Source organism: Salvelinus alpinus, chromosome 3 (genome assembly GCF_045679555.1).
Source record: "Salvelinus alpinus chromosome 3, SLU_Salpinus.1, whole genome shotgun sequence".
In the NCBI taxonomy this organism is placed as follows: domain Eukaryota; kingdom Metazoa; phylum Chordata; class Actinopteri; order Salmoniformes; family Salmonidae; genus Salvelinus; species Salvelinus alpinus.
This window is the reverse complement of record NC_092088.1, coordinates 60,014,297-60,038,129: the sequence shown is the minus strand read 5'-3', so window position 1 is coordinate 60,038,129 and position 23,833 is coordinate 60,014,297. Positions and strand designations below refer to the sequence as shown.

The 23,833-nt window shown below is 43.2% G+C and overlaps 1 protein-coding gene across 3 annotated transcripts in view; it reads left to right on the top strand.

Moving 5' to 3' along the window:
• hhat (hedgehog acyltransferase) overlaps positions 1-23,833 on the top strand; it is a 125,966-nt gene that overhangs the window by 2,377 nt on the left and 99,756 nt on the right. For all 3 annotated transcript variants that reach the window (XM_071393520.1, XM_071393519.1, XM_071393518.1), the window contains 4 exons: positions 97-210; positions 334-528; positions 15,189-15,404; positions 17,259-17,433. In XM_071393520.1, coding sequence (XP_071249621.1) covers positions 97-210; positions 334-528; positions 15,189-15,404; positions 17,259-17,433 — 700 coding nt within the window. The remainder of the gene's footprint in view (positions 1-96; positions 211-333; positions 529-15,188; positions 15,405-17,258; positions 17,434-23,833) is intronic.

Below are 23,833 nucleotides of genomic sequence, written 5' to 3'. Positions count from 1 at the left end.
GCCTGTCATTTAAATAAAAAAAAGTATTCCTGGGGTGTGTCATATGGCATGACATTTTCAGACTGGGCCCATTGTAAAATGAGTTGTCTGTGACAGGACCCTACAGACTTTGAGTGGAGTTTCTGGAGTCACTGGGCTAGAAAGTCTTTGCTGTGGACTTTGTTGGGCCATGCCGTGGTCTCCAGACTAGCCAGCTTCTTCATTCCTGAGGTATAATATACAAGGAAAACATCAGCTGAAGTGGGACCTTAACATTCTTACCCCAATTTTTTTCCAGACAAATTAGAACCAAAATACTATAGCTTTGATGCTTTTTTTGCTTTTCAACATCAGTTCAGACTGACAGCTCTGTTGGCCTATGGTCTCCTTGCGGCTTGCTGTGCAGTGGGGATTAAAGGAGTGGGCGTGGTCCTTGGCCATCTGGGCCTGTCATTGGCTGTTGCCCAGCTGTGTAACCCTGCCCTGTCCTGGAGCTGTGCCCTACTGCTACTTTCCACCCTCCACATCCCCCTACTGCAGGAGATACAAGTGAGTCGCAACTCTTTTTACTCAATCTCTTGTGTGCTCTCTCTTTCTCTCATCCACCCACTGCAAGAGATACACACCTCCCTCCCTCCACACCTCCCTACTGCAGCAGTCACACAGACCGAAGCAGTTGTTCCCTAGTTTGATTTTACAGATACGAAGACAAAGGCCCCCAAAGTAATATCCAGACCCTCTGGCATCAAGATTACTTGATGTCTATTGTCACAGGATAGAGAATTTAAAAACCATTGGAAGCCTAATTATTTTAACCAGGTGTGTCAGTCTGCCTGTTGCCGTCCCCATTCCCTTGTTGGTATCTGTAAGTAGGGAGTCACGCCATTGTATATTATGTCATCTTGTTGAATAATGTTCAAATTACATATTGACTCTTGGAGGTGCCAAGTGTCCATATCTTTGACATATTTGTGTGTTGTGTGAGAGTGTCGTTGTCTGTGTTTCTGTGTGTGGTTGGCACATTTTAATATTGCTTTTTGTTATTGGGGTGCTCAGCCCCTCACACCACTCCCAGCCCCCTGTTATTGGATACCTGACTGAGTGCATTTCTTCACAGATGTTTAAACTGGGTCATTCCACCAACTAAGTGCCTTTTGAATAGTGGATCTTGGTGGATTTTTTTTATTTCACCTAATTTTAACATTCTTCTATAAAGAGCACATGTTCACCTTAACTATTTACATCGACACACTGCTGCTACTTGCTGTTTATTATTGATGCATTGTCACTTTACCCCTACCTACATGTAGAAATTACCTCGACTAACCTGTACCCCCGCACATTGACTCGGTACCGGTACCCTCTGTATATAGCCTCGTTATTGTTATTTTATTGTTACTTTTTTTCTTCTTCTTCACTGTAGTTTATTTAGTCAATATTTTCTTATCAACAACGCAGTTCAATAAATAGTTAAGTCCTTGTAACTAAGCATTTCACGGTAAGGTACACCTGCTGTTTTCGGTGCATGTGACGAATACAATTTGATTTAATTTAATAAAAATACAAAAAATCTTCCCATCTCAAGATGTTAAATAAATAAATAAATACTATTATTGCCAAATAAAGTAAGGGGGATAACGAATTCATCTTAAATCAAACATAAATCCCCTTTTTACTGGAGGAATGGAAAGCTTTTGTGCAACAGGGAGGGGAAAGTGAATATATATATACACTGCTCAAAAAAATAAAGGGAACACTAAAATAACACATCCTAGATCTGAATGAATGAAATATTCTTATTAAATAATTTTTTCTTTACATAGTTGAATGTGCTGACAACAAAATCACACAAAGATTATCAATGGAAATCAAATTTATCAACCCACGGAGGTCTGGATTTGGAGTCACACTCAAAATTAAAGTGGAAAACCACACTACAGGCTGATCCAACTTTGATGTAATGTCCTTAAAACAAGTCAAAATGAGGCTCGGTAGTGTGTGTGGCCTCCACGTGCCTGTATGACCTCCCTACAACGCCTGGGCATGCTCCTGATGAGGTGGCGGATGGTCTCCTGAGGGATCTCCTCCCAGACCTGGACTAAAGCATCCGCCAACTCCTGGACAGTCTGTGGTGCAACGTGGCGTTGGTGGATGGAGCGAGACATGATGTCCCAGATGTGCTCAATTGGATTCAGGTCTGGGGAACGGGCGGGCCAGTCCATAGCATCAATGCCTTCCTCTTGCAGGAACTGCTGACACACTCCAGCCACATGAGGTCTAGCATTGTCTTGCATTAGGAGGAACCCAGGGCCAACCGCACCAGCATATGGTCTCACAAGGGATCTGAGGATCTCATCTCGGTACCTAATGGCAGTCAGGCTACCTCTGGCGAGCACATGGAGGGCTGTGCGGCCCCCCAAAGAAATGCCACCCCACACCATGACTGACCCACCGCCAAACCGGTCATGCTGGAGGATGTTGCAGGCAGCAGAACGTTCTCCACGGCGTCTCCAGACTCTGTCACGTCTGTCACATGTGCTCAGTGTGAACCTGCTTTCATCTGTGAAGAGCACAGGGCGCCAGTGGCGAATTTGCCAATCTTGGTGTTCTCTGGCAAATGCCAAACGTCCTGCACGGTGTTGGGCTGTAAGCACAACCCCCACCTGTGGACGTCGGGCCCTCATACCACCCTCATGGAGTCTGTTTCTGACCGTTTGAGCAGACACATGCACATTTGTGGCCTGCTGGAGGTCATTTTGCAGGGCTCCTCCTGCTCCTCCTTCCACAAAGGCGGAGGTAGCGGTCCTGCTGCTGGGTTGTTGCCCTCCTACGGCCTCCTCCACGTCTCCTGATGTACTGGCCTGTCTCCTGGTAGTGCCTCCATGCTCTGGACACTACGCTGACAGACACAGCAAACCTTCTTGCCACAGCTCGCATTGATGTGCCATCCTGAATGAGCTGCACTACCTGAGCCACTTGTGTGGGTTGTAGACTCCGTCTCATGCTACCACTAGAGTGAAAGCACCGCCAGCATTCAAAAGTGACCAAAACATCAGCCAGGAAGCATAGGAACTGAGAAGTGGTCTGTGGTCACCACCTGCAGGGGGGGGGGGGGAGGTCAAAATCAAAAGGAACAGTCAGTATCTGGTCTGGCCACCAGCTGCATTAAGTACTGCAGTGCATCTCCTCCTCATGGACTGCACCAGATTTACCAGTTCTTGCTGTGAGATGTTACCCCACTCTTCCACCAAGGCACCTGCAACTTGCCGGACATTTCTTGGGGGAATGGCCCTAGCCCTCACCCTCCGATCCAACAGGTCCCAGACGTGCTCAATGGGATTGAGATCCGGGCTCTTCGCTGGCCATGGCAGAACACTGACATTCCTGTCTTGCAGGAAATCACGCTGAGATCGAGCAGTATGGCTGGTGGCATTGTCATGCTGGAGGGTCATGTCAGGATGAGCCTGCAGGAAGGGTACCACATGAGGGAGGAGGATGTCTTCCCTGTAACGCACAGTGTTGAGATTGCCTGCAATGACAAGCTCAGACCTATGATGCTGTGACACACCGCCCCAGACCATGACGGACCCTCCACCTCCAAATCGATCCCGCTCCAGAGTACAGGCCACGGTGTAACGCTCATTGTGCGTTCCTGGTGTAACTCGGGCAGTTGTTGTTGCCATCCTGTACCGCAGGTGTGATGTTCGGATGTACCGATCTTGTGCAGGTGTTGTTACACGTGGTCTGCAACTGCGAGGACGATCAGCTGTCCGTCCTGTCTCCCTGTAGCGCTGTCTTAGGCATCTCGCAGTACGGACATTGTAATTTATTGCCCTGGCCACATCTTCAGTCCTCATGCCTCCTTGCAGCATGCCTAAGGCACATTCACGCAGATGAGCAGGGACCCTGGGCATCTTTCTTTTGGTGTTTATCAGAGTCGGTAGAAAAGCCTCTTTTAGTGTCCTAAGTTTTCATAACTGTGACCTTAATTGCCTACCGTCTGTAAGCTGTTAGTATCTTAACGACCGTTCCACAGGTGTATGTTAATTAGTTGTTTATGGTTCATTGTTTCCCATGCTTCTTCAGTGTTTAAACCCTTTACAATTAAGATCTGTGAAGTTATTTGGATTTTTACGAATTGTCTTTGAAAGACAGGGTCCTGAAAAGGGACTTATCTTTTTTTGCTGAGTTTGACATTTGAGCACTTTGTCCACCACTGCCTAAAAGTAGTGTACTATGTAGGAAATAGGGTGCCATTTGGGACGCAGGCTGTGTTATCGATTAGCTGAGCCCAGAGCAGAGTAGACACCTGTATCAGCACTTTGTCACTGTGTCTGTTATCTGACTATTGGCAGTCCAGACTGACTGATGTTGTCGATTCTGTCCATTATGATCCTCCTCCTGCTCCTTATGTCTCCTCCACCTCTTCCTTTTCATCCTCCTCCTCATTGTCCAGTGCTGAGATGACCTCAGTGATTTGGTGTGTTTAACATCGATGAAGTCGTCCAGTGATTAAGAAAAAAAGTTTAAATGTTTAAACTTTTCCTGTTGAAAAGCGATATACCAAGTATAAATAAAGTAATGTACACACACTTAAGGGTACAAGTACAAGTTGTAGAAGGACTTTAAGGTCCCTGCTCTCTCACCCACTGTGCTGTCTCATCTTGCATGTCGACCTGCCACTCACAATTCACACTGAGGGAGAATCGCTTCCTCTCTGTGATGACAGAGATCCACATCTATAGCCTCTGCAGTACCTCTGATGGATCTGTCTAGATTGATGTACTTAAGTGTCTGCCAGTCTCTTTGGAAAATAATAGTTCAGTAATGTCAGGCATGGGTGTGGTTTGTGTAGTGCTCTTGCACTGTTCAAGGTGCGTCGACATGATTTAACAAAAAATGAACTTGTGTCTAGTACAATTGTTCAGCTGAAAGCAGACCTTTTTGTGCATTTTTTTGGGGGAAACTTTTGTGGCTTTAACCCAGCTGTTACAGCACCAGAAAAAAGTTTGGACACACTCATTCCAGGGTTTATCTTTAATTTATCTTTAATTTATCTTTAATTTATCTTTAATTTATCTTGTTTTCTACATTGTAGAATAATTGTGAAGACATCAAAACTATGAAATAACACACATGAAATCATGTAGTAGCCAAAAACGTGTTTAAACAAATCAAAATATATATTATATTTGAGATTTCTTGCCTTGATGACTGCTTTGCACACACTTGGCATTCTCTCAACCAGCTTCATGGGGTGGGGGCCGGATTCACAGAACCTTAAGAGGAAATTTTTTCATAACTGCCATTTTTTCCCCCTTAACTTTCTTCTTAAGTCTATAGTTAAGCAAAGTTGCTTTTCCTCAGAAAGGTTATTGGAAATTTTATTGCGCTATTTCTTACGTTTCTCATTAAGCAAAAATTGAATAAGAAATTTGATTCTTGAAAATAAAGATTTGGAAATGATCTTAACTCCAAGAAGGCTAAACCCTTATTTTAAACTCAGGGCAGTGAGAGAAAAAGCTCAAGAAAGCAATTGACCATGTTTAATTCACTCAACTTGATCTGAAAGGTTTAGTATTGATGATTTTAAACCCAAGAACATATTTTAGAACCCTAATCTCAGTAAGAAATATGCAAACATGATTGCCATTCCTAGCTAGATAGCTAGCTAATTGGTTGCCTCGCAACAAACATCTTAAGAAGATTAGTAAGAAGATATTTGAGAAGTTCATAAGAGAATCATTAAATCTTAAGCTATTAGTGAGAAATTGCACTTCTTAACTTTTTTTTTAAAGAAGCTTGTTAAGTTTTTGCGTAAGAAGTGTTTTGTAAATCTGGGTCCAGGAATGCATTTCCTCCTTAATGCATTTGAGCCAATCAGTTGTGCTGTGACAAGGTAGGGGTGGTATACAGAAGATGGCCCTATTTGGTAAAATACAAAGTCCATATTATGGCAAGAACAGCGCAAAATTAAATGACAGTCCTTCATTACTTTAAGACATGAAGGTCACTCAATGTGGAAAATTTCAAGAACTTTGAAAGTTTCTTCAAAGTGCACTTGCAAAAAACATCAAGCGTTATGATGAAACTGGCTCTCATGAGGACCGCCACAGGAAAGGAAGACCCAGAGTTACCTCTGCTGCAGGGGATAAGTTCATTAGAGTTACCAGCCTCAGATTGCAGCTCAAATAAATGCTGCGCTCCCGAGTTGCGCAGCGGTCTAAGGCACTGCATCTCAGTGCTAGAGGCTTCACTACAGACCCTGGTTAGATTCCAGGCTGTATCACAACCGGCCATGGTTGGGAGTCCCATAGGGCAACGCACAATTGGCACAGCGTCGTCCAGGTTAGGGTTTGGCCGGGGTAGGCCGTCATTGTAAATAATATTTTTTTTGACTGACTTGCCTAGTTAAATGAAGGTGACTTTATTTTTAATTTTTTTAAGACATCTTAACATCAACTGTTCAGAGGAGACTGTGTGAATCAGGCCTTCATGGTTGAATTGCTGCAAAGAAACCACTACTAAAGCACACCAATAAGAAGAGACTTTTTTGGGCCAAGAAACACGTGCATTGGACATTTTAGACCGGTGGAAATCTGTCTTTTTGGTCCGATGAGTCCAAAATTGAGATTTTTGGTACGCAAAGTAGTTGAACAGATCTCTGCACGTGTGGTTCCCACTGTGAAACATGGAGGTGTGATGGTGTGGGGTGCTTTGCTGGTGACATTGTCAGTGATTTATTTAGAATTCAAGGCACACTTAACCAGCATGGCTACCACAGCATTCTGCAGCGATACGCCATCCCATCTGGTTTGCGCTTAGTGGGACTATGACCAAAAACACACCTCCAGGCTGTGTAAGGACTATTTGACCAAGAAGGAAAGTGATGGAGTGCTGCATCAGATGACCTGGCCTCCACAATCATCTGACCTCAACCCAATTGAGATGGTTTGAGATGAGTTGGACCGCAGAGTGAAGGAAAAGCAGCCAACGAGTGCTCAGCATGTCGGAACTCCTTCAAGACTGTTGGAAAAGCATTCCTTTGAAGAATCTACAATCTTTTGATTTAACAATTTTTTGGTTACTACATGATTACATGTGTTATTTCAGTTTTGATGTCTTCACTATTATTCTACAAAATAGTAAAAATAAATAAAAACCCTTGAATGTGTAGGTGTGTCCAAACTTTTGACTGGTACTGTATATGCTGTAAGACCAGGCATCACACCATAATTTTTTCGCTTAATCATATCACAATCAACTTTTACCAGTTGAATGTAGACGCAATATAATTTAAAATATTTTTTTCTCAATTGTATAAAACCTAATTGGCATATTATCTCGTTAAATATGTGCCTGGAAGAGATGAGAGCCAAGCCTATGGGTTTGTAGCTTTAACCCTGCAGCGCGCACACACACATCAACTGATTAATGGACTGCTAAATGTATGTTTTCTTTCTTTTTCTTGCTTTGTTAGTTCTTTTCTATATTATGTATGTCTTTGAGAAGCTACCCAGGAAAGGGCTGAAAAAAGCCCATATTAATATATGTAACATCCAAAATAAGGTTCATGTAATCAATAACTTGCTAACATCATATCACATGAATATATTAGCCCTTTCTGAGACTTAGATAATTCCTTTCATACTGCAGTAGCAATAATCAATTACATGTATTTATGAAGCCCTTTTAACGTCAGCAGAGGTCACAAAGTGCTATACAGAAACCCAGCCTTAAACCCCAAATAGCATGCAATGCTGATGTAGAAGCACAGATATAACATCTATAGAAGAGACAGTAATGCTTATGGGGGAGGTGTTGCTAAATACACACACACACACACTCTCTACCATTCAAAAGTTTCGGGTCACTTAGAAATGTCCCTCTTTTTAAAATAACATCAAATTGATCAGAAATACAGTGTAGACATTGTTAATATTGTAAATGACTACTGTAGCTGGAAACGGCTGATTTCTTTTTTCTTTTTTTTATGGAATATCTACATAGGCGTGCAGAGGCCCATTATTAGCAACCATCACTCTTGTGTTCCAATGGCACGTTGTGTTAGCTAATCCGAGTTTATCATTTTAAAAGGCTGGCTGATCATTAGAAAACCCTTTTGAAATTATGTTAGCACAGTTGAAAACTGTTGTGCTGATTTTAAAGAAGCAATAAAACTGGCCTTCAGACTAGTTGAGTATCTGGAGCATCAGTATTTGTGGGTTCGATTACAGGTTCAAAATGGCCAGAAACAAAGACTTTCTTCTGAAACTCGTCAGTCTATTCTTGTTCTGAGAAATTAAGGCTATTACATGTGAGAAATTACCCGCAAAACACCAGTCTCAACGTCAACAGTGAAGAGGCGACCCCGCGATACTGGTCTTCTAGGCAGAGTTGCAAAGAAAAAGCCATATCTCAGACTGGTCAATAAAAATAAAAGATTAAGATGGGCAAAATAACACACTGGACAGAGGAATTCTGCCTAGAAGGCATGCATCCCGGAGTCGGCTCTTCACTGTTGACGTTGAGACTGGTGTTTTGCGGGTACTATTTAATGATCGATAACAATAATAAACCTGGCATTGACAACTTAAATGGAAGGCTACTGATGATGGTAGCTGACTCGCTCTGTCATATCTTTAATCTGAGTCTAGAGGAAGGTGTCCCCTCAGGCCTGGAGGAAAGCCAAAGTCATTCCACTACCCAAGAGTGGTAAAGAGGCTTTTACTGGTTCTAACAGCAGACCTATCAGCTTGCTGCCAGCTCTTAGCAAACTGTTGGAAAAAATGGTTTGACCAAGTACAATGCTACTTCTCTGTAAACAAATTAATAACATACGTTCAGCATGCTTATAGAGAAGGGCACTCAACATGCACTGACACAAACAACTGATGATTGGTTGAAATACATTTATAATAAGAAGATTGTGGGAACTGTACTGTTAGATTTTAATGCAGCCTTTGCTATTATTGACCATAATCTGTTTTTGAGAACTTATGTTTTATGGCTTTTCAACCTCTGCCATATCGTGGATTCAGTGCTATCTATCTAATATAACTCAGGGTTTTCTTTAATGAAAGCTTCTCCAATGTCAAACGTAGGGTGTAGTGTACCGCAGGGCAGTTCTCTAGGCCCTCTTTTTTTCTATTTTGACCAATGACATTTTTTATTTTATTTTATTTCACCTTTATTTAACCAGGTAGGCAAGTTGAGAACACGTTCTCATTTACAATTGCGACCTGGCCAAGATAAAGGAAAGCAGTTCGACACATACAACAACACAGAGTTACACATGGGGTAAAACAAACATAGTCAATAATACAGTAGAAGAATAAGTCTATATACAATGTGAGCAAGTGAGGTGAGATAAGGGAGGTAAAGGCAAAAAAAGGCCATGGTGGCGTAATAAATACAAAATAGCAAGTAAAACACTGGAATGGTTGATTTGCAGTGGAAGAATGTGCAAAGTAGAGAGAAATAATGGGGTGCAAAGGAGGAAAATAAATAAATACAGTAGGGAAAGAGGTAGTTGTTGTTTGGGCTAAATTATAGATGGGCTATGTACAGGTGCAGTAATCTATGAGCTGCTCTGACAGTTGAAGTGTTTCCAGTTTCAGAGATTTTTGTCGTTCGTTCCAGTCATTGGCAGCAGAGAACTGGAAGGAGAGGCGGCCAAAGGAAGAATTGGTTTTGGGGGTGACCAGAGAGATATACCTGCTGGAGCGTGTGCTACAGGTGGGTGCTGCTATGGTGACCAGCGAGCTGAGATAAGGGGGGACTTTACCTAGCAGGGTCTTGTAGATGACCTGGAGCCAGTGGGTTTGGCGACGAGTATGAAGCGAGGGCCAACCAACGAGAGCATACAGGTCACAATGGTGGGTAGTATATGGGGCTTTGGTGACAAAACGGATGGCACTGTGATAGACTGCATCCAATTTATTGAGTAGGGTATTGGAGGCTATTTTGTAAATGACATCACCGAAGTCGAGGATTGGTAGGATGGTCAGTTTTACAAGGGTATGTTTGGCAGCATGAGTGAAGGATGCTTTGTTGCGGAATAGGAAGCCAATTCTAGATTTAACTTTGGGTTGGAGATGTTTGATGTGAGTCTGGAAGGAGAGTTTAGTCTAACCAGACACCTAGGTATTTGTAGTTGTCCACATATTCTAAGTCAGAGCCGTCCAGAGTAGTGATGTTGGACAGGCGGGCAGGTGCAGGCAGCGATCGGTTGAAGAGCATGCATTTAGTTTTACTTGTATTTAAGAGCAATTGGAGGCCACGGAAGGAGAGTTGTATGGCATTGAATCTCGTCTGGAGGGTAGTTAACACAGTGTCCAAAGAAGGGCCAGAAGTATACAGAATGGTGTCGTCTGCGTAGAGGTGGATCAGAGACTCACCAGCAGCAAGAGCGACATCATTGATGTATACAGAGAAGAGAGTCGGTCCAAGAATTGAACCTTGTGGCACCCCCATAGAGACTGCCAGAGGCCCGGACAACAGACCCTCCAATTTGACATGCCACTGGCATTGAACAAAGCCTGTGTGTCCATGTATGCTGAGGATTCAATCACATTTAATGAAGTCACTGAAACCATTAACAAGGAGTTGCAGTCAGTTTTTGAATGGGTGGCCAGTAATAAACTGGTCCTGAACTTCTCTAAAACTAAGAGCATTTTATTTGGTACAAATCATTCACTAAGCTCTAGACCTCAGCGGAATTTGGTGATGAATGGTGTGGCTGTTGAACAAGGAGGACTGAATGACTTGGTGTTACCTTAGATTGTAAACTGTTATTGGCAAAACGTATATTCAATGGCTGTAAAGATGGTGAGAGGTCCTTCTGTAATAAAGAGATGTTCTGCTTTTTTGACACCACACTCCACAAAGCAAGTCCTGCAGGCTCTAGTTTTGGCTTATCTTGATCATTGTCCTGCCATGTGGTCAAGTGCTGCTACCACAACCTAGTTAAGCTGCAGCTGACCCAGAACAGAGCGGCACATCTTACTCTTAATTGTAATCAGAGGGCTAATATAAATACTTTGCATTCCAGTCTCTGATTAGAGACTGACTGCATCACTTCTGCTGTTTATAAGGAACAGTGTGTTGAAAAATACAAATTGTTTGCATAGTCAACTTATGCACAGCTCTGACACACACACTTACCCCACCAGACATGCCACCAGGGGTCTTTTCATAGTCCCCAAATCCAGAACAAATTCAAGAGAGCGTACAGTATTATATAGAGTAATTATTGCATGGAACTCCCATCTCATGTTGCTCAAATGAACAGCAAACCGGGTTTCATAAACAGATGAAGCAACACCTCACGGCACAACGCCTCTCCCCTATTTGATCTAGATATATTTTGTGTATGTATTGATATGTAGGCTGTGTGCCATTTTTTTAAATGTATGTAGTTCTGTTCTTGTCTATTAATCTTCTCTATTATGTAATGTTTCATGTTCTGTGTGGACCCCAGGAAGAGTAGCTACTGCTATCAGCTAATGGGGATCCATATGAAATACAAATAATTGCATATTTGCACACTGGATGAAGTGAGACAAATATTTTGGTTTCATTTTGTTATGACAGCCAGGACCGGACTAACTCAGACATGTGTTTCTGATGTTTGGTATACTCAGTGTATGTCCATTTTAAATGTGGTTAAAATTCATGAAATGTAAATTGATCAACTTAAGAAAATATACATTTACATTACATTTTTGACATTTTTATGTTTACTTTTTGATAGTACTCCCATTGAAGGACCAAGAAATCTCAAAATTGCTAAGTAGATGCAAAATGGTCATTTCAGCCTGGCCTTAAGAAAGACATCATTATACAGTGGATGATTAGATGATTACTATGTTACATTGTTTTTCTCTTTGTTTCTTTAGAGTATGTGTTGATTTATCTGTCGTTTCTTCACATGGAGAGAAGGAAACTTGCTCTCCTTTCTCCTAACGCAGTTAACCATGTTACACAGTGATTGCACTATCGCTCTCCCTCCCCTTAATTACCTTATGATGAGCTTAATATGCAATAGATATCAACAGTGGCTCTCACTGCTATTCTAATATCCTGATGATCATCATGCACTCCATCCCTTTATTTCTCTCTCTGCCCCCCCCCCCCCGTATGAATCCTGGGGGAAACATATGTACAGTTCCTTCAGAAGGTCAGAAAGTATTCATACCCCTTGACTTATTTCACATTTTGTTGTTAAATTTTTTCTTTTCTTCAGCCATCTACAGACAATACCCCATAATGACAGCGAAAACATGTTTTTAGAAATGTATGCAAATGTATTCCAAATTAAATACAGATATCAATTTACGTAAGTATTCACACCCCTTTGCTATAACACTCCAAATTGAGCTCAGGTGCATCCAATTTCCTTTGATTGTCCTTGAGATGTCACTACAACTTGATTGGAGTCCACCTGTGGCCCATTCAATTGTTTGGAGATAATCTGGAAAGAAACACACGTGTCTATATAAGGTCGCACTGTTGACAGTTCATGTCAGAGCAGAAACTATACCACGAAGTCCAAGGAACTGTCCGTAGATCTCTGAGATAGAATTGTGATGAGGCATATACTGTATCTGGGGAAGAGTATAAAACCATTTCTAGAGTGTTGAAAGTTTCCAAGAACACGGGGGTCTCCATCATTGGGAAATGGAAAAACCTGCAACTACCCAGTCTCTGCCTAGAGCTGGTTGTCCGACCAAACTGAGCAACCGGGCAAGAAGGACCTTGGTCAGGGAGGTGACCAAGAATCCAATGACCACTCTGACAGAACTACAGAGTGTCCTGGCTGAGATGGAAGAAACTGCCAGAAGGAGAACTCTCTACAGCACTTCACCAATCTGGGCTTTACAGGAGAATGACCAGACGCAAGCTACTCCTAAGAAAAAGGCAAATGACAGCACGCCTGGAGTTTGCATTCTGTGGTCTGATGAGACAAAAATTGAACTATTTGGCCTGGCTCCAAAGTGCTGTCTGGAAAAAAACAGGCAGAGCTCATCACCTGTCTAACACCATCTCTACCATGAAGCGTGGTGGCAGTAGCATGCTATCGGGATGCTTTTCAGCGGCAGGGACTGGGAGACTGGTAAGGAAAGAGGGAACAATGAAGGGAGCCAAATACAGGCAAATCCTTGATTAGAACCTGCTTCGGAGTGCAAACAACCTTAGACTGGGGCGAGGATTTACATTCTAACAGGACAATAACCCCAAGCATACAGCCAAAGCAACACTGGAATGGCTTCAGAACAAGAATTTGAAAGTCCTTGAGTGGCCCAGACTTGAATCTCATTTAAAATCTGTGGAAAGACTTGAAGATTCACTACCACTCTCCATCTAACTTAACAGAGCTTGAGAAAATCTGTAAGGAAGAATGGGAGAAAATCCCCAAATCCAGATATGCAAAGCTGATACAGACATTCCCAAGACGACTCAAAGCTTTAATCGCCGCCGAAGGTGCTTCTACAAAGTATTGAGTCAGGTGTGAATACTAATGTTAATGAGAGATTTCTGTCTTTTTCATTTTCAAATGTCTAAAAACAATGATTTCACTTTGTCATTATGGGGTATAGTGTGTTTATGGGTGAGGAAAAATCTATTGAATCAATTTTGAATTCAGGCTGTAACACAACAAAATGTGGAATAAGTCAAGGGGTGTGGATACTTTCTGAAGGCATTGTATGGTTATATATTTTGCTCTGCAGATAAAAGAAGCCTGCACATGGTTTATTGCATGATGTGTTTCATTATTGAACTGGCATTGTTGATTCATTGTTTGTTTTGTAATACACGTATATTTAGCCTCCTGCCTTCATCACCCACAAAGGACCAGATCTGGTAGTGATGTTGGTACAGTAAGGGTGATGAGACTTTAGTTGTTTCTGCCTCTTCAAATGGAAACCAAGCAAATCCATGAGGATGAGTGTTGTCACAGATTCCTAGAGGAACAGCTATTGCTATGTCTCGCTCTTGCTCAAAACATGTGAACTCTCATACCGTAGACTTAGGCAAAATGCACTAGAGAACTTGGGTCACATTCAGCAGGGTGCAACATTCTGCTACTGAACATTGTAGATAGAATGTCATGAATAGAGTTGACATGATTCCTTATTCTACATGTCAGTCATACACTATTTGAATAGTTTACGATGTTGTGCTCTGCTGAACACAGCCCTGGGTCATGTTCATTAGGCGGCACCTTCGGAAAACAAAAATGTCTTTCTTATTGAACAAGTTCAGATAGAAACAAAAAGGTACTCTCTGTTTTTGACCATTTTTGTGGTTTCTGGTATGTTGTCTCCCACAGAGAAGCTGGCACCAGGCAGAGGAGGAGTACTAATCAAATTGTATTAGTCACATGCGCCAAATACAACAAGTGTAGACCTTACAGTGAAATGCTTACGAGCCCCTAACCAACAATGCAGTTTAAAAAAATACAGATAAGAATAAGAGATACAAGTAATTAAAGAGCAGCAGTGACTATATACAGGGGGGTACCGATGCAGAGTCAATGTGCGAGAGCACCGGTTATTTGAGGTAGTATGTACATGGTCCCGTGTGGCTCAGTTGGTAGAGCATGGCGCTTGCAACGCCAGGGTTGTGGGTTCATTCCCCACGGGGGGACCAGGATGAATATGTATGAACTTTCCAATTTGTAAGTCGCTCTGGATAAGAGCGTCTGCTAAATGACTTAAATGTACATGTAGGTAGAGTTATTAAAGTGACTATGCAGAGATGCCAACAGAGAGTAGCAGTGTAAAGAGCGGGTGGGGGGCACTGCAAATAGTCTGAGTAGCCATTTGACTAGATGTTCAGGAGTCTTATGGCTTGGGGGTAGAAGCTGTTTAGAAGCCTCTTAGAACTAGACTTGGCGCTCCGGTACTGCTTGCAGTCTGGTAGCAGAGAGAACAGTCCATGACTAGGGTAGCTGGAGTCTTTGACAATTTTTAGGGCCTTCCTGTGACACCGCCTGGTATAGAGGTCCTGGATGGCAGGAAGCTTGGCCCCAGTGATGTACTGGGCCATTCGCACTACCCTCTGTAGTGTCTTGCGGTCGGAGGCCGAGCAATTGCCATACCAGGCAGTGATGCAACCAGTCAGGATGCTACCGTTTACTCTTCAGTGTGGTATATTCGGCCTGCTGCCGCCTCCTCACCAGGCGTGTTGTTCTTCACCCACAGAGAAGCTGGTACCAGACAGAAGAGGAGTACTACCTCTTACTCTTCAGTGTGGCAGTGTGTGGCCTGCGCTTCATCAGCTTCAGCCTGGAGCACTGCTGGCGCCCCCTGGAGGCTGGAGGACTGCAGCAGCAGGTCTACTGGCTGACCGCTTACTCCTTCTACCATCCTTTGTTCTTCAACGGACCCATCCTCACCTTCAAGGACTTCCTCCAACAGGTGAGATATCAACCAATGAGCTTTTAGGGCAGGAGGAACTCAGGCGAAGTCAGCAAATGAGCTGACGGGTCAGGAGGAAGTCAGGTGAGATATCAGGCAATGAGCTGTCACCTTCAAGCACTACCTCCAACAGGTGAAATATCAGTCAATCAGCTGCCAGGGAGGAATCAGCCACTGATCTGACATGAAAGGTGCAAATTTTCAAGCAATTGTCCTTGCTGGGAACATTAAATTTTAATTTGCGAGCAATTGATGTAAAAGTTTTTCTGATAGCAAATGGGTAACATAGCAAAATCAAGAGGTATCCCCATGGTTCCAAACTCTTGCTTCCCAAAATGAAACATCACTCTCCAATTTCTCATCACAGATTGAAAAAGACAAGTCAGTGTTGCAAGATTTATCTGTGATTCCTCTCTCTCTGGTGTAGTTTTAGACTCTGAGTGTGAAGGCTCAGGGATTTCTCAGCGCCTTGGGGTGAGGTTCTGACTGAGCAAGTTTTATAAGAGCTAAATGAAACTCTGGTGGACAAAGTGCTGCAATGATCCGTTGCTGTAGGTTTACTGAGGGCAGGTAGGAGGGGGGTTGCACTTTTGGGACTTTTCTATTGGTTCCATCTCAACAGGCAAGCTCAATGAGGCACAGCTAATGTACTTGCAAGCATTTAAAATACTATTTGAATCCAGGTCTGCAAAGCACAGATGAGCAGCTCCTGTTGTGCTATCACAATGCACTCCATGTGTTTTCTGTTTTTTTACTGCAGGAAAAACCCATTCCCTCAAAAACTGTGCAGTAGGTGATGCTGCTAGAGATGAGAAAGTAGTGGGTGGTGAATGGCAAGAAAAAAGATGCTGCTAGTTCGATAGGGAGGAGAGAGATCAGACCTTGGTTCAAATACTATTTTAAATAATTGCATATACCCAATCAGGGCTTGATTGAGTTTATCTGGCACGATGCAACCAATAGAATAGTCGCACACAATGAAAACCCCCGCCCTTCTGTTACTTCAGGGAGGCTAAAGCAACCACACAAAGTAATTTGAAAGATTTCAAATAGTATTTGAATCCAGGTCTGAGAGAGATGTCATATTGAATAGGTAAAGCCCAGAAACAGGAGAAGCTAATTGGGTTAAGGTTATTAGGAAATGTGGGGAGTGCTTGTATGGAAAGAGTCCCTTCCATTATTTATCATCATGTCCTCACCGGTCCCATCTCCATACAGACTATCAGAGGAGCAGTGGAGGCTGGTGACTTGAAATATTGAGGAGGATGGGAAACACATGGTATAGGCACGGGGACGACAAATCATGTTAAAAAAATCGTGAACGACATTATTTTAACTTAAAACATGTAATATAGACATTTTATTTTAAAATATTATGGGGAATGGGAAGCTTACTTACAAAGTGTTGGGAAGGGATCACAGCAGTGATTGAATGAGGGTATGAGGCATGAGTTGAGATGTTCAGAGGCTTGACTTCAGAGCAGGACAGGGGTTGTGGTGTTCAGAGGATTCAGTGCAGGACAGGCTCATCATGGATGGATGGTGTTGAATAGCTCAACTCTTCCACTGAGGGCAGGACAAGATTTGACTGGGAAGACGAAAAACAATAACACAGTTAGACAAAAGAGCTAAGAATGTGTTAGTCCAAGCAAGGATTAAAATCACATTGATGTGTAATAATGTGATTGTGTTTGTATATGTGATTGACTACATACAGTAATGAGAGAAAATTGACAGGACTTAGAGAGGGAACATTCAATGCGCCAGGAAGGGGGTGTGGAGCCACGAGCCTCCTAGGTTTTGTATTGAAGTCCATGTAGCCAATAAAGTATTACCTTTCTGTGATTATTGTAGATGCAGGTACCTGTGAAGGATCATGGTGCTAGGATTACGTTCCTCTCGCTGCTGGCCAACGCTGGCAGGATCTGTGTGTGGTGGTTTATAGCGGAGTACATGATACACCTGATGTACATGCACACTATACAGGCCAACGAAACATATCTGGAGATCCTGCCACCTTGGGCTTTGGGTAAGTTTTTCTGTGTGTGTGCTTGCATGTGTTTATGTGTGCGTGCGGGCAGTATGTACATGTATGTGTGTTTTTGTATAGTTCAAAACTGCCATACTCTTTATTTAGCTAAGGAAACCGCCTCAAACTTGAGTTCGATGATAAAGCCATCTGTTCAGTTGCCTGAAAGCAAAACATTTGGGACCCACCACTGTATTTCACACAGTAAGCATTTGCCTGAGAGAGAGCGACACTCTGTCGGTAACAGCAAGCTTGGAAAGTACAGCAGTGAAGTTATGACTGAACCTTTTGTTTTGTCAGCAGGGAAATTGGGCGATTTCATGCCAGCATAGCACAAAAATATTTTTGGTGTCTCAGATTGTACTGACAATCCTCACATAGAAACTTACTTGGGAGGAAGAGTGTTTGATATGCTATTTACAGTACATTTGTAACAATTATTATGCATTTATGATTTGTGAACTGTACATGATACAGACAACACCTTCATGTCAGTGTACTCCAAATACTGTACTCTAAAGGACTATCGCTACATTCTGGAATACAATTTTACACATTAATTTATTGAACATTAAACTATCAATATAATATTTTAGGCCTCCCGAGTGGTGCAGCGGTCTAAGGCACTGCCTTAAATTGATCATTTCTTCAAAAGTAGCAGAGAGCACTCTGGAAATGTAATGTGTTTGAAGAGTATATTGTTCAAAACAATATGTCTAAAAATAAGTAAATCAAAAGGGGTACTTTTGAAACCATGTACGGTTCATGGATCATAAGGTCTTACAGGAGCCATTTTATAGGTCTAAAAAGGGCCTAAAATGGCCACTTTCAACATGATTTTCCCCCCCAAAATTTGGGGTGATACTAATGTAAAAACCATGATAAACATCATTCCTCCCAATAAAGTTTCTACGTGAGAATAAACAGAACAATCGGAGATGCCACATTTTTTTGGGCCATGCTGGCGTGGAATCGACCCAATACAAGTTCTCAGTCAGCCTAATGGTTTTTGAGATGGAAAGCTAAGTGTAGTAGTAGTTATGAAGTAGAACACAAATTGAGAGGAACAAGGGCTGCCTGGGCTGCACAGCCTGCCTTTACCCAACAGTTATATTAAAGCATACTGGAGAGAAGGCTACTAAGGGTAGTAGTAGTTAGTTCTGAAGTAGGACACAAATTGACAGATGCTTTTAAATTCTCTGAATTCTTAATCATGGAGGTAATGAAATTGTTTGGTGACAAACCAACCTGTCTGCAGTAAGCAATATGGCAGCCATTCTCCACCTGGCCCATCAGAGGGCAAGATGGAGCTACCACCATATTACGAACACGGATCCAATCCTCTCAAATATACACAAGTACCAAGTGGTAGAGGCTGAGGGCTTTATTGTTTTGATTCAGGGTTTCTCTCTATGCAGTCTATCTGCTAGTAAACTATTGAACACTAAGGTAGCCCTTGGATTAGCTATTCAGGAGTCTTATGGCTTTGGGGTAGAAGTTGTTAAGAAGCCTTTTGGACCTCTGCATTTGGTACCGCTTGCCATGTGGTAGCGGAGAGAACAGTCTATGACTAGGGTGGCTGGAGTCTGTGACAATTTCTAGGGCCTTCCTCTGACACCGCCTAGTATATAGGTCCTGGGTGGCAGGAAGCTTGGCCCCAGTGATGTACTGGGCCGTACGCACTACCCTCTGTAGTATCTTGCGGTCGGAGGCAGAGCAGTTGCCATACCAGGCAGTGATGCAACAAGTCAGGGTGCTCTCGATGGTGCAGCTGTGGAACCTTTTGAGGATCTGAGGACTAATGCCAAATCTTTTCAGTCTCCTGAGGGGGAATAGATTTTGTCGTGCTCTCTTCACGACTGTCTTGGTGTGTTTGGACCATGTTAGTTTGTTGGTGATGTTGACACTAAGGAACTTGAAGCTCTCAACCTGAGGTGTTTAGTCCCAGCGTCTTTAACTTAGTGATGAGCTTTGAGGGCACTATGGTGTTGAACGCTGAGCTGTAGTCAATGAATAGCATTCTCACATAGGTGTTCCTTTTGTCACCTTTATTTAACCAGGTAGGCCAGTTGAGAACAAATTCTCATTTACAACTGTGACCTGGTCATGATAAAGCAAAGCAGTCTGACAAAAACAACAGCACATGGGATAAACAAACGTACAGTCAATAACACAATAGAAAAACCTGTATACAGTGTGTGCAAATGAAGTAAGGAGGTAAGGCAATAAATAGGCCAATAGTGGCGAAGTAATTACAATTTAGCAATTTTACACTGGAGTAATATATGTGCAGAAGAGGATGTGCAAGTAGAAATACCGGTGTGCAGAAAAACAAAAACAAATATGGAGATGAGGTAGGTAGTTGGTTGGATGGGATATTTACAGATGGGCTGTGTACAGCTGCAGCGATCGGTAAGCTGGTCTGACAGCTGATGCTTAAAGTTAGTTAGGGAGATATAAGTCTCCAACTTCAGCGATTTTTGCAATTCGTTCCAGTCATAGGCAGCAGAGAACTGTAAGGAAAGGCGGCCAAAGTAGGTGTTGGCTTTGGGGATGACCAGTGAAATATACCTGCTGGAGCGTGTGCTACGGGTGGGTGTTGCTTTGGTGACCAGTGAGCTGAGATAAGGGGGAGCTTTACCTAGCGAAGACTTATAGATGACCTGGAGCGACGAATATGTACGAATATGTAGCGAAGACCAGCCAACTAGATCATACAGGTAGCAGTGGTGGGTAGTATATGGGGCTTTGGTGACAAAACGGATGGCACTGTGATAGACTGCATCCAGTTTACTGAGTAGAGTGTTGAAGGCTATTTTGTAAATTACATCGCCGAAGTCAAGGATCGGTAGGATAGTCAGTTTTACGAGGGTATGTTTGGCAGCATGAGTGAAGGAGGCTTTGTTGCGAAATAGGAAGCCGATTCTAGATTTAATTTTGGATTGGAGATGTTTAATATGAGTCTGGAAGGAGAGTTTACAGTCTAGCCAGACACCTAGGTATTTATAGTTGTACACATATTCTAAGTCAGAACCGTCCAGAATAGTGATGCTAGTCGGGCGGGCAGGTGTGGGCAGCGATCGGTTGAAGAGCATTTAGTTTTACTAGCATTCAAGAGCAGTTGGAGGCAACACTCCTTCCATGGCCAAAGAAGGGCCAGATGTATACACAATGGTGTCGTCTGCGTAGAGGTGGATCAAAGAATCACCCGCAGGAAGAGCGACATCATTGATACAGTGGGGAGAACAAGTATTTGATACACTGCCGATTTTGCAGGTTTTCCTACTTACAAAGCATATAGAGGTCTGTAATTTTTATCATAGGTACACTTCAACTGTGAGAGACGGAATCTAAAACAAAAATCCAGAAAATCACATTGTATGATTGTTAAGTAATTAATTAGCATTTTATTGCATGACATAAGTATTTGATACATCAGAAAAGCAGAACTTAATATTTGGTACAGAAACCTTTGTTTGCAATTACAGAGATCATACGTTTCCTGTAGTTCTTGACCAGGTTTGTACACACTGCAGCAGGGATTTTGGCCCACTCCTCCATACAGACCTTCTCCAGATCCTTCAGGTTTCGGGGCTGTCGCTGGGCAATACGGACTTTCAGCTCCCTCCAAAGATTTTCTATTGGGTTCAGGTCTGGAGACTGGCTAGGCCACTCCGGGACCTTGAGATGCTTCTTACGGAGCCACTCCTTAGTTGCCCTGGCTGTGTGTTTCGGGTCGTTGTCATGCTGGAAGACCCAGCCATGACCCATCTTCAATGCTCTTACTTAGGGAAGGAGGTTGTTGGCCAAGATCTCGCGATACATGGCCCCATCCATCCTCCCCTCAATACGGTGCAGTCGTCCTGTCCCCTTTGCAGAAAAGCATCCCCAAAGAATGATGTTTCCACCTCCATGCTTCACGGTTGGGATGGTGTTCTTGGGGTTGTACTCATCCTTCTTCTTCCTCCAAACACGGCGAGTGGAGTTTAGACCAAAAAACTCAATTTTTGTCTCATCAGACCACATGACCTTCTCCCATTCCTCCTCTGGATAATCCAGATGGTCATTGGCAAACTTCAGACAGGTCCTGGACATGCGCTGGCTTGAGCAGAGGGACCTTGCGTGCACTGCAGGATTTTAATCCATGACGGCGTAGTGTGTTACTATTGGTTTTCTTTGAGACTGTGGTCCCAGCTCTCTTCAGGTCATTGACCAGGTCCTGCCGTGTAGTTCTGGGCTGATCCCTCACCTTCCTCATGATCATTGATGCCCCACGAGGTGAGATCTTGCATGGAGCCCCAGACCGAGGGTGATTGACCGTCATCTTGAACTTCTTCCATTTTCTAATAATTGCGCCAACAGTTGTTGCCTTCTCACCAAGCTGCTTGCCTATTGTCCTGTAGCCCATCCCAGCCTTGTGCAGGTCTACAATTTGATCCCTGATGTCCTTACACAGCTCTCTGGTCTTGGCCATTGTGGAGAGGTTGGAGTCTGTTTGATTGAGTGTGTGGACAGGTGTCTTTTATACAGGTAACGAGTTCAAACAGGTGCAGTTAATACAGGTAATGAGTGGAGAACAGGAGGGCTTCTTAAAGAAAAACGAACAGGTCTGTGAGAGCCGGAATTCTTACTGGTTGGTAGGTTATCAAATACTTATGTCATGCAATAAAATGCAAATTAATTACTTAAAAATCATACAATGTGATTTTCTGGATTTTTGTTTTAGATTCCGTCTCTCACAGTTGAAGTGTACCTATGATAAAAATTACAGACCTCTACATGCTTTGTAAGTAGAAAAACCTGCAAAATCGGCAGTGTATCAAATACTTGTTCTCCCCACTGTATATACAGAGAAGAGAGTCGGCCCAAGAATTGAACCCTGTGGCACCCACATAGACTGCCAGAGGTCCAGACAACAGGCCCTCCGATTTGACACACTGAACTTTATCTGAGAAGTAGTTAGTGAACCAGGCGAGGCAGTCATTAGAGAAACCAAGGCTGTTGAGTCTGACGATTTAAGAATACGGTGAATGACAGAGTCGAAAGCCTTGGCCAGGTCGATGAAAACGGCTGCACAGTACTGTCTTTTATTGGTGGCGGTTCTGATAACGTTTAGGACCTTGAGTGTGGCTGAGGTGCACCCGTGACCAGCTCGGAAACCAGATTACATAGTGGAGAAGGTACGGTGGGATTCGAAATGGTGTGTGATCCATTTGTTCACTTGGCTTTCGAAGACTTTAGAAAGGCAGGGCAGGATGGATATAGGTCTGTAACAGTTTGGGTCTAGAGTGTCTCTCCCTTTGAAGAGGGGGATGACCGCGGCCGCTTTCCAATCTTTAGGAATCTCAGACAATACGAAAGAGAGGTTGAACAGACTCGTAATAGGGGTTGCAACAATGGCGGCGGATTATTGAGTGCAGTAGAGATCATCTGTGGATCTGTTGGGCGGTATGCAAATTGGAGTGGGTCTAGGGTTTCTGGAATAATGGTGTTGTGAGCCATGACCAGCCTTTCAAAGCACTTCATGGCTAAAGACGTGAGTGCTACGGGTCGGTAGTCATTTAGGCAGGTTACCTTGGTGTTCTTGGGCACAGGGACAATGGTGGTCTGCTTGCAACATGTTGGTCTTACAGACTCAGTCAGGGACATGTCAAAAATGTCAGTGAAGACACAGCGCGTGCTCGGGGTACACGTCCTGGTAATCCGTTTGGTCCTGCGGCCTTGTGAATGTTGACCAGTTTAATGGTCTTACTCACATCGGCTACGGAGAGTGTGATCACACAGTCGTCTTGGAACAGCTGGTGCTCTCTTGCATGTTTCAGTGTTACTTGCCTCGAAGCGAGCATAGGAGTAATTTAGCTTGTCTGTTAGGTTCGTTTCACTGGGCAGCTCGTGGCTGTGTTTCCCTTTTGTAGTCTAATAGTTTGCAAGCCCTGCCACATCTGACGAGTGCTAGAGCCGGTGCAGTACGATTCAATCTTAGTCCTGTATTGATGCTTTGCATGTTTGATGGTTCATTGGAGGGCATAGCGGGATTTCTTATAAGCTTCCGGGTTAATGTCCCGCTCCTTGTAAGCGGCAGCTCTAGCCTTTAACGCTTCTGGTTGGGGTATGTACGTACGGTCACTGTGGGGACGACGTCATCAATGCACTTATTGATGAAGCCAGTGACTGATGTGGTGTACTCCTCAATGCCATTGGAAGAATCCCAGGACATATTCTTATCTGTGCTAACAAAACAGTCCTGTAGTTTAGCATCTGCTTCATCTGACCACTTTCTTATTGATCTAGTCACTGGCGTGTCCTTCTTTAGTTTTTGCTTGTAAGCAGGAATCAGGAGGATAGAATTATGGTCAGATTTGCCAAATGGAGGGTGAGGGAGAGCTTTGTACGCATCTCT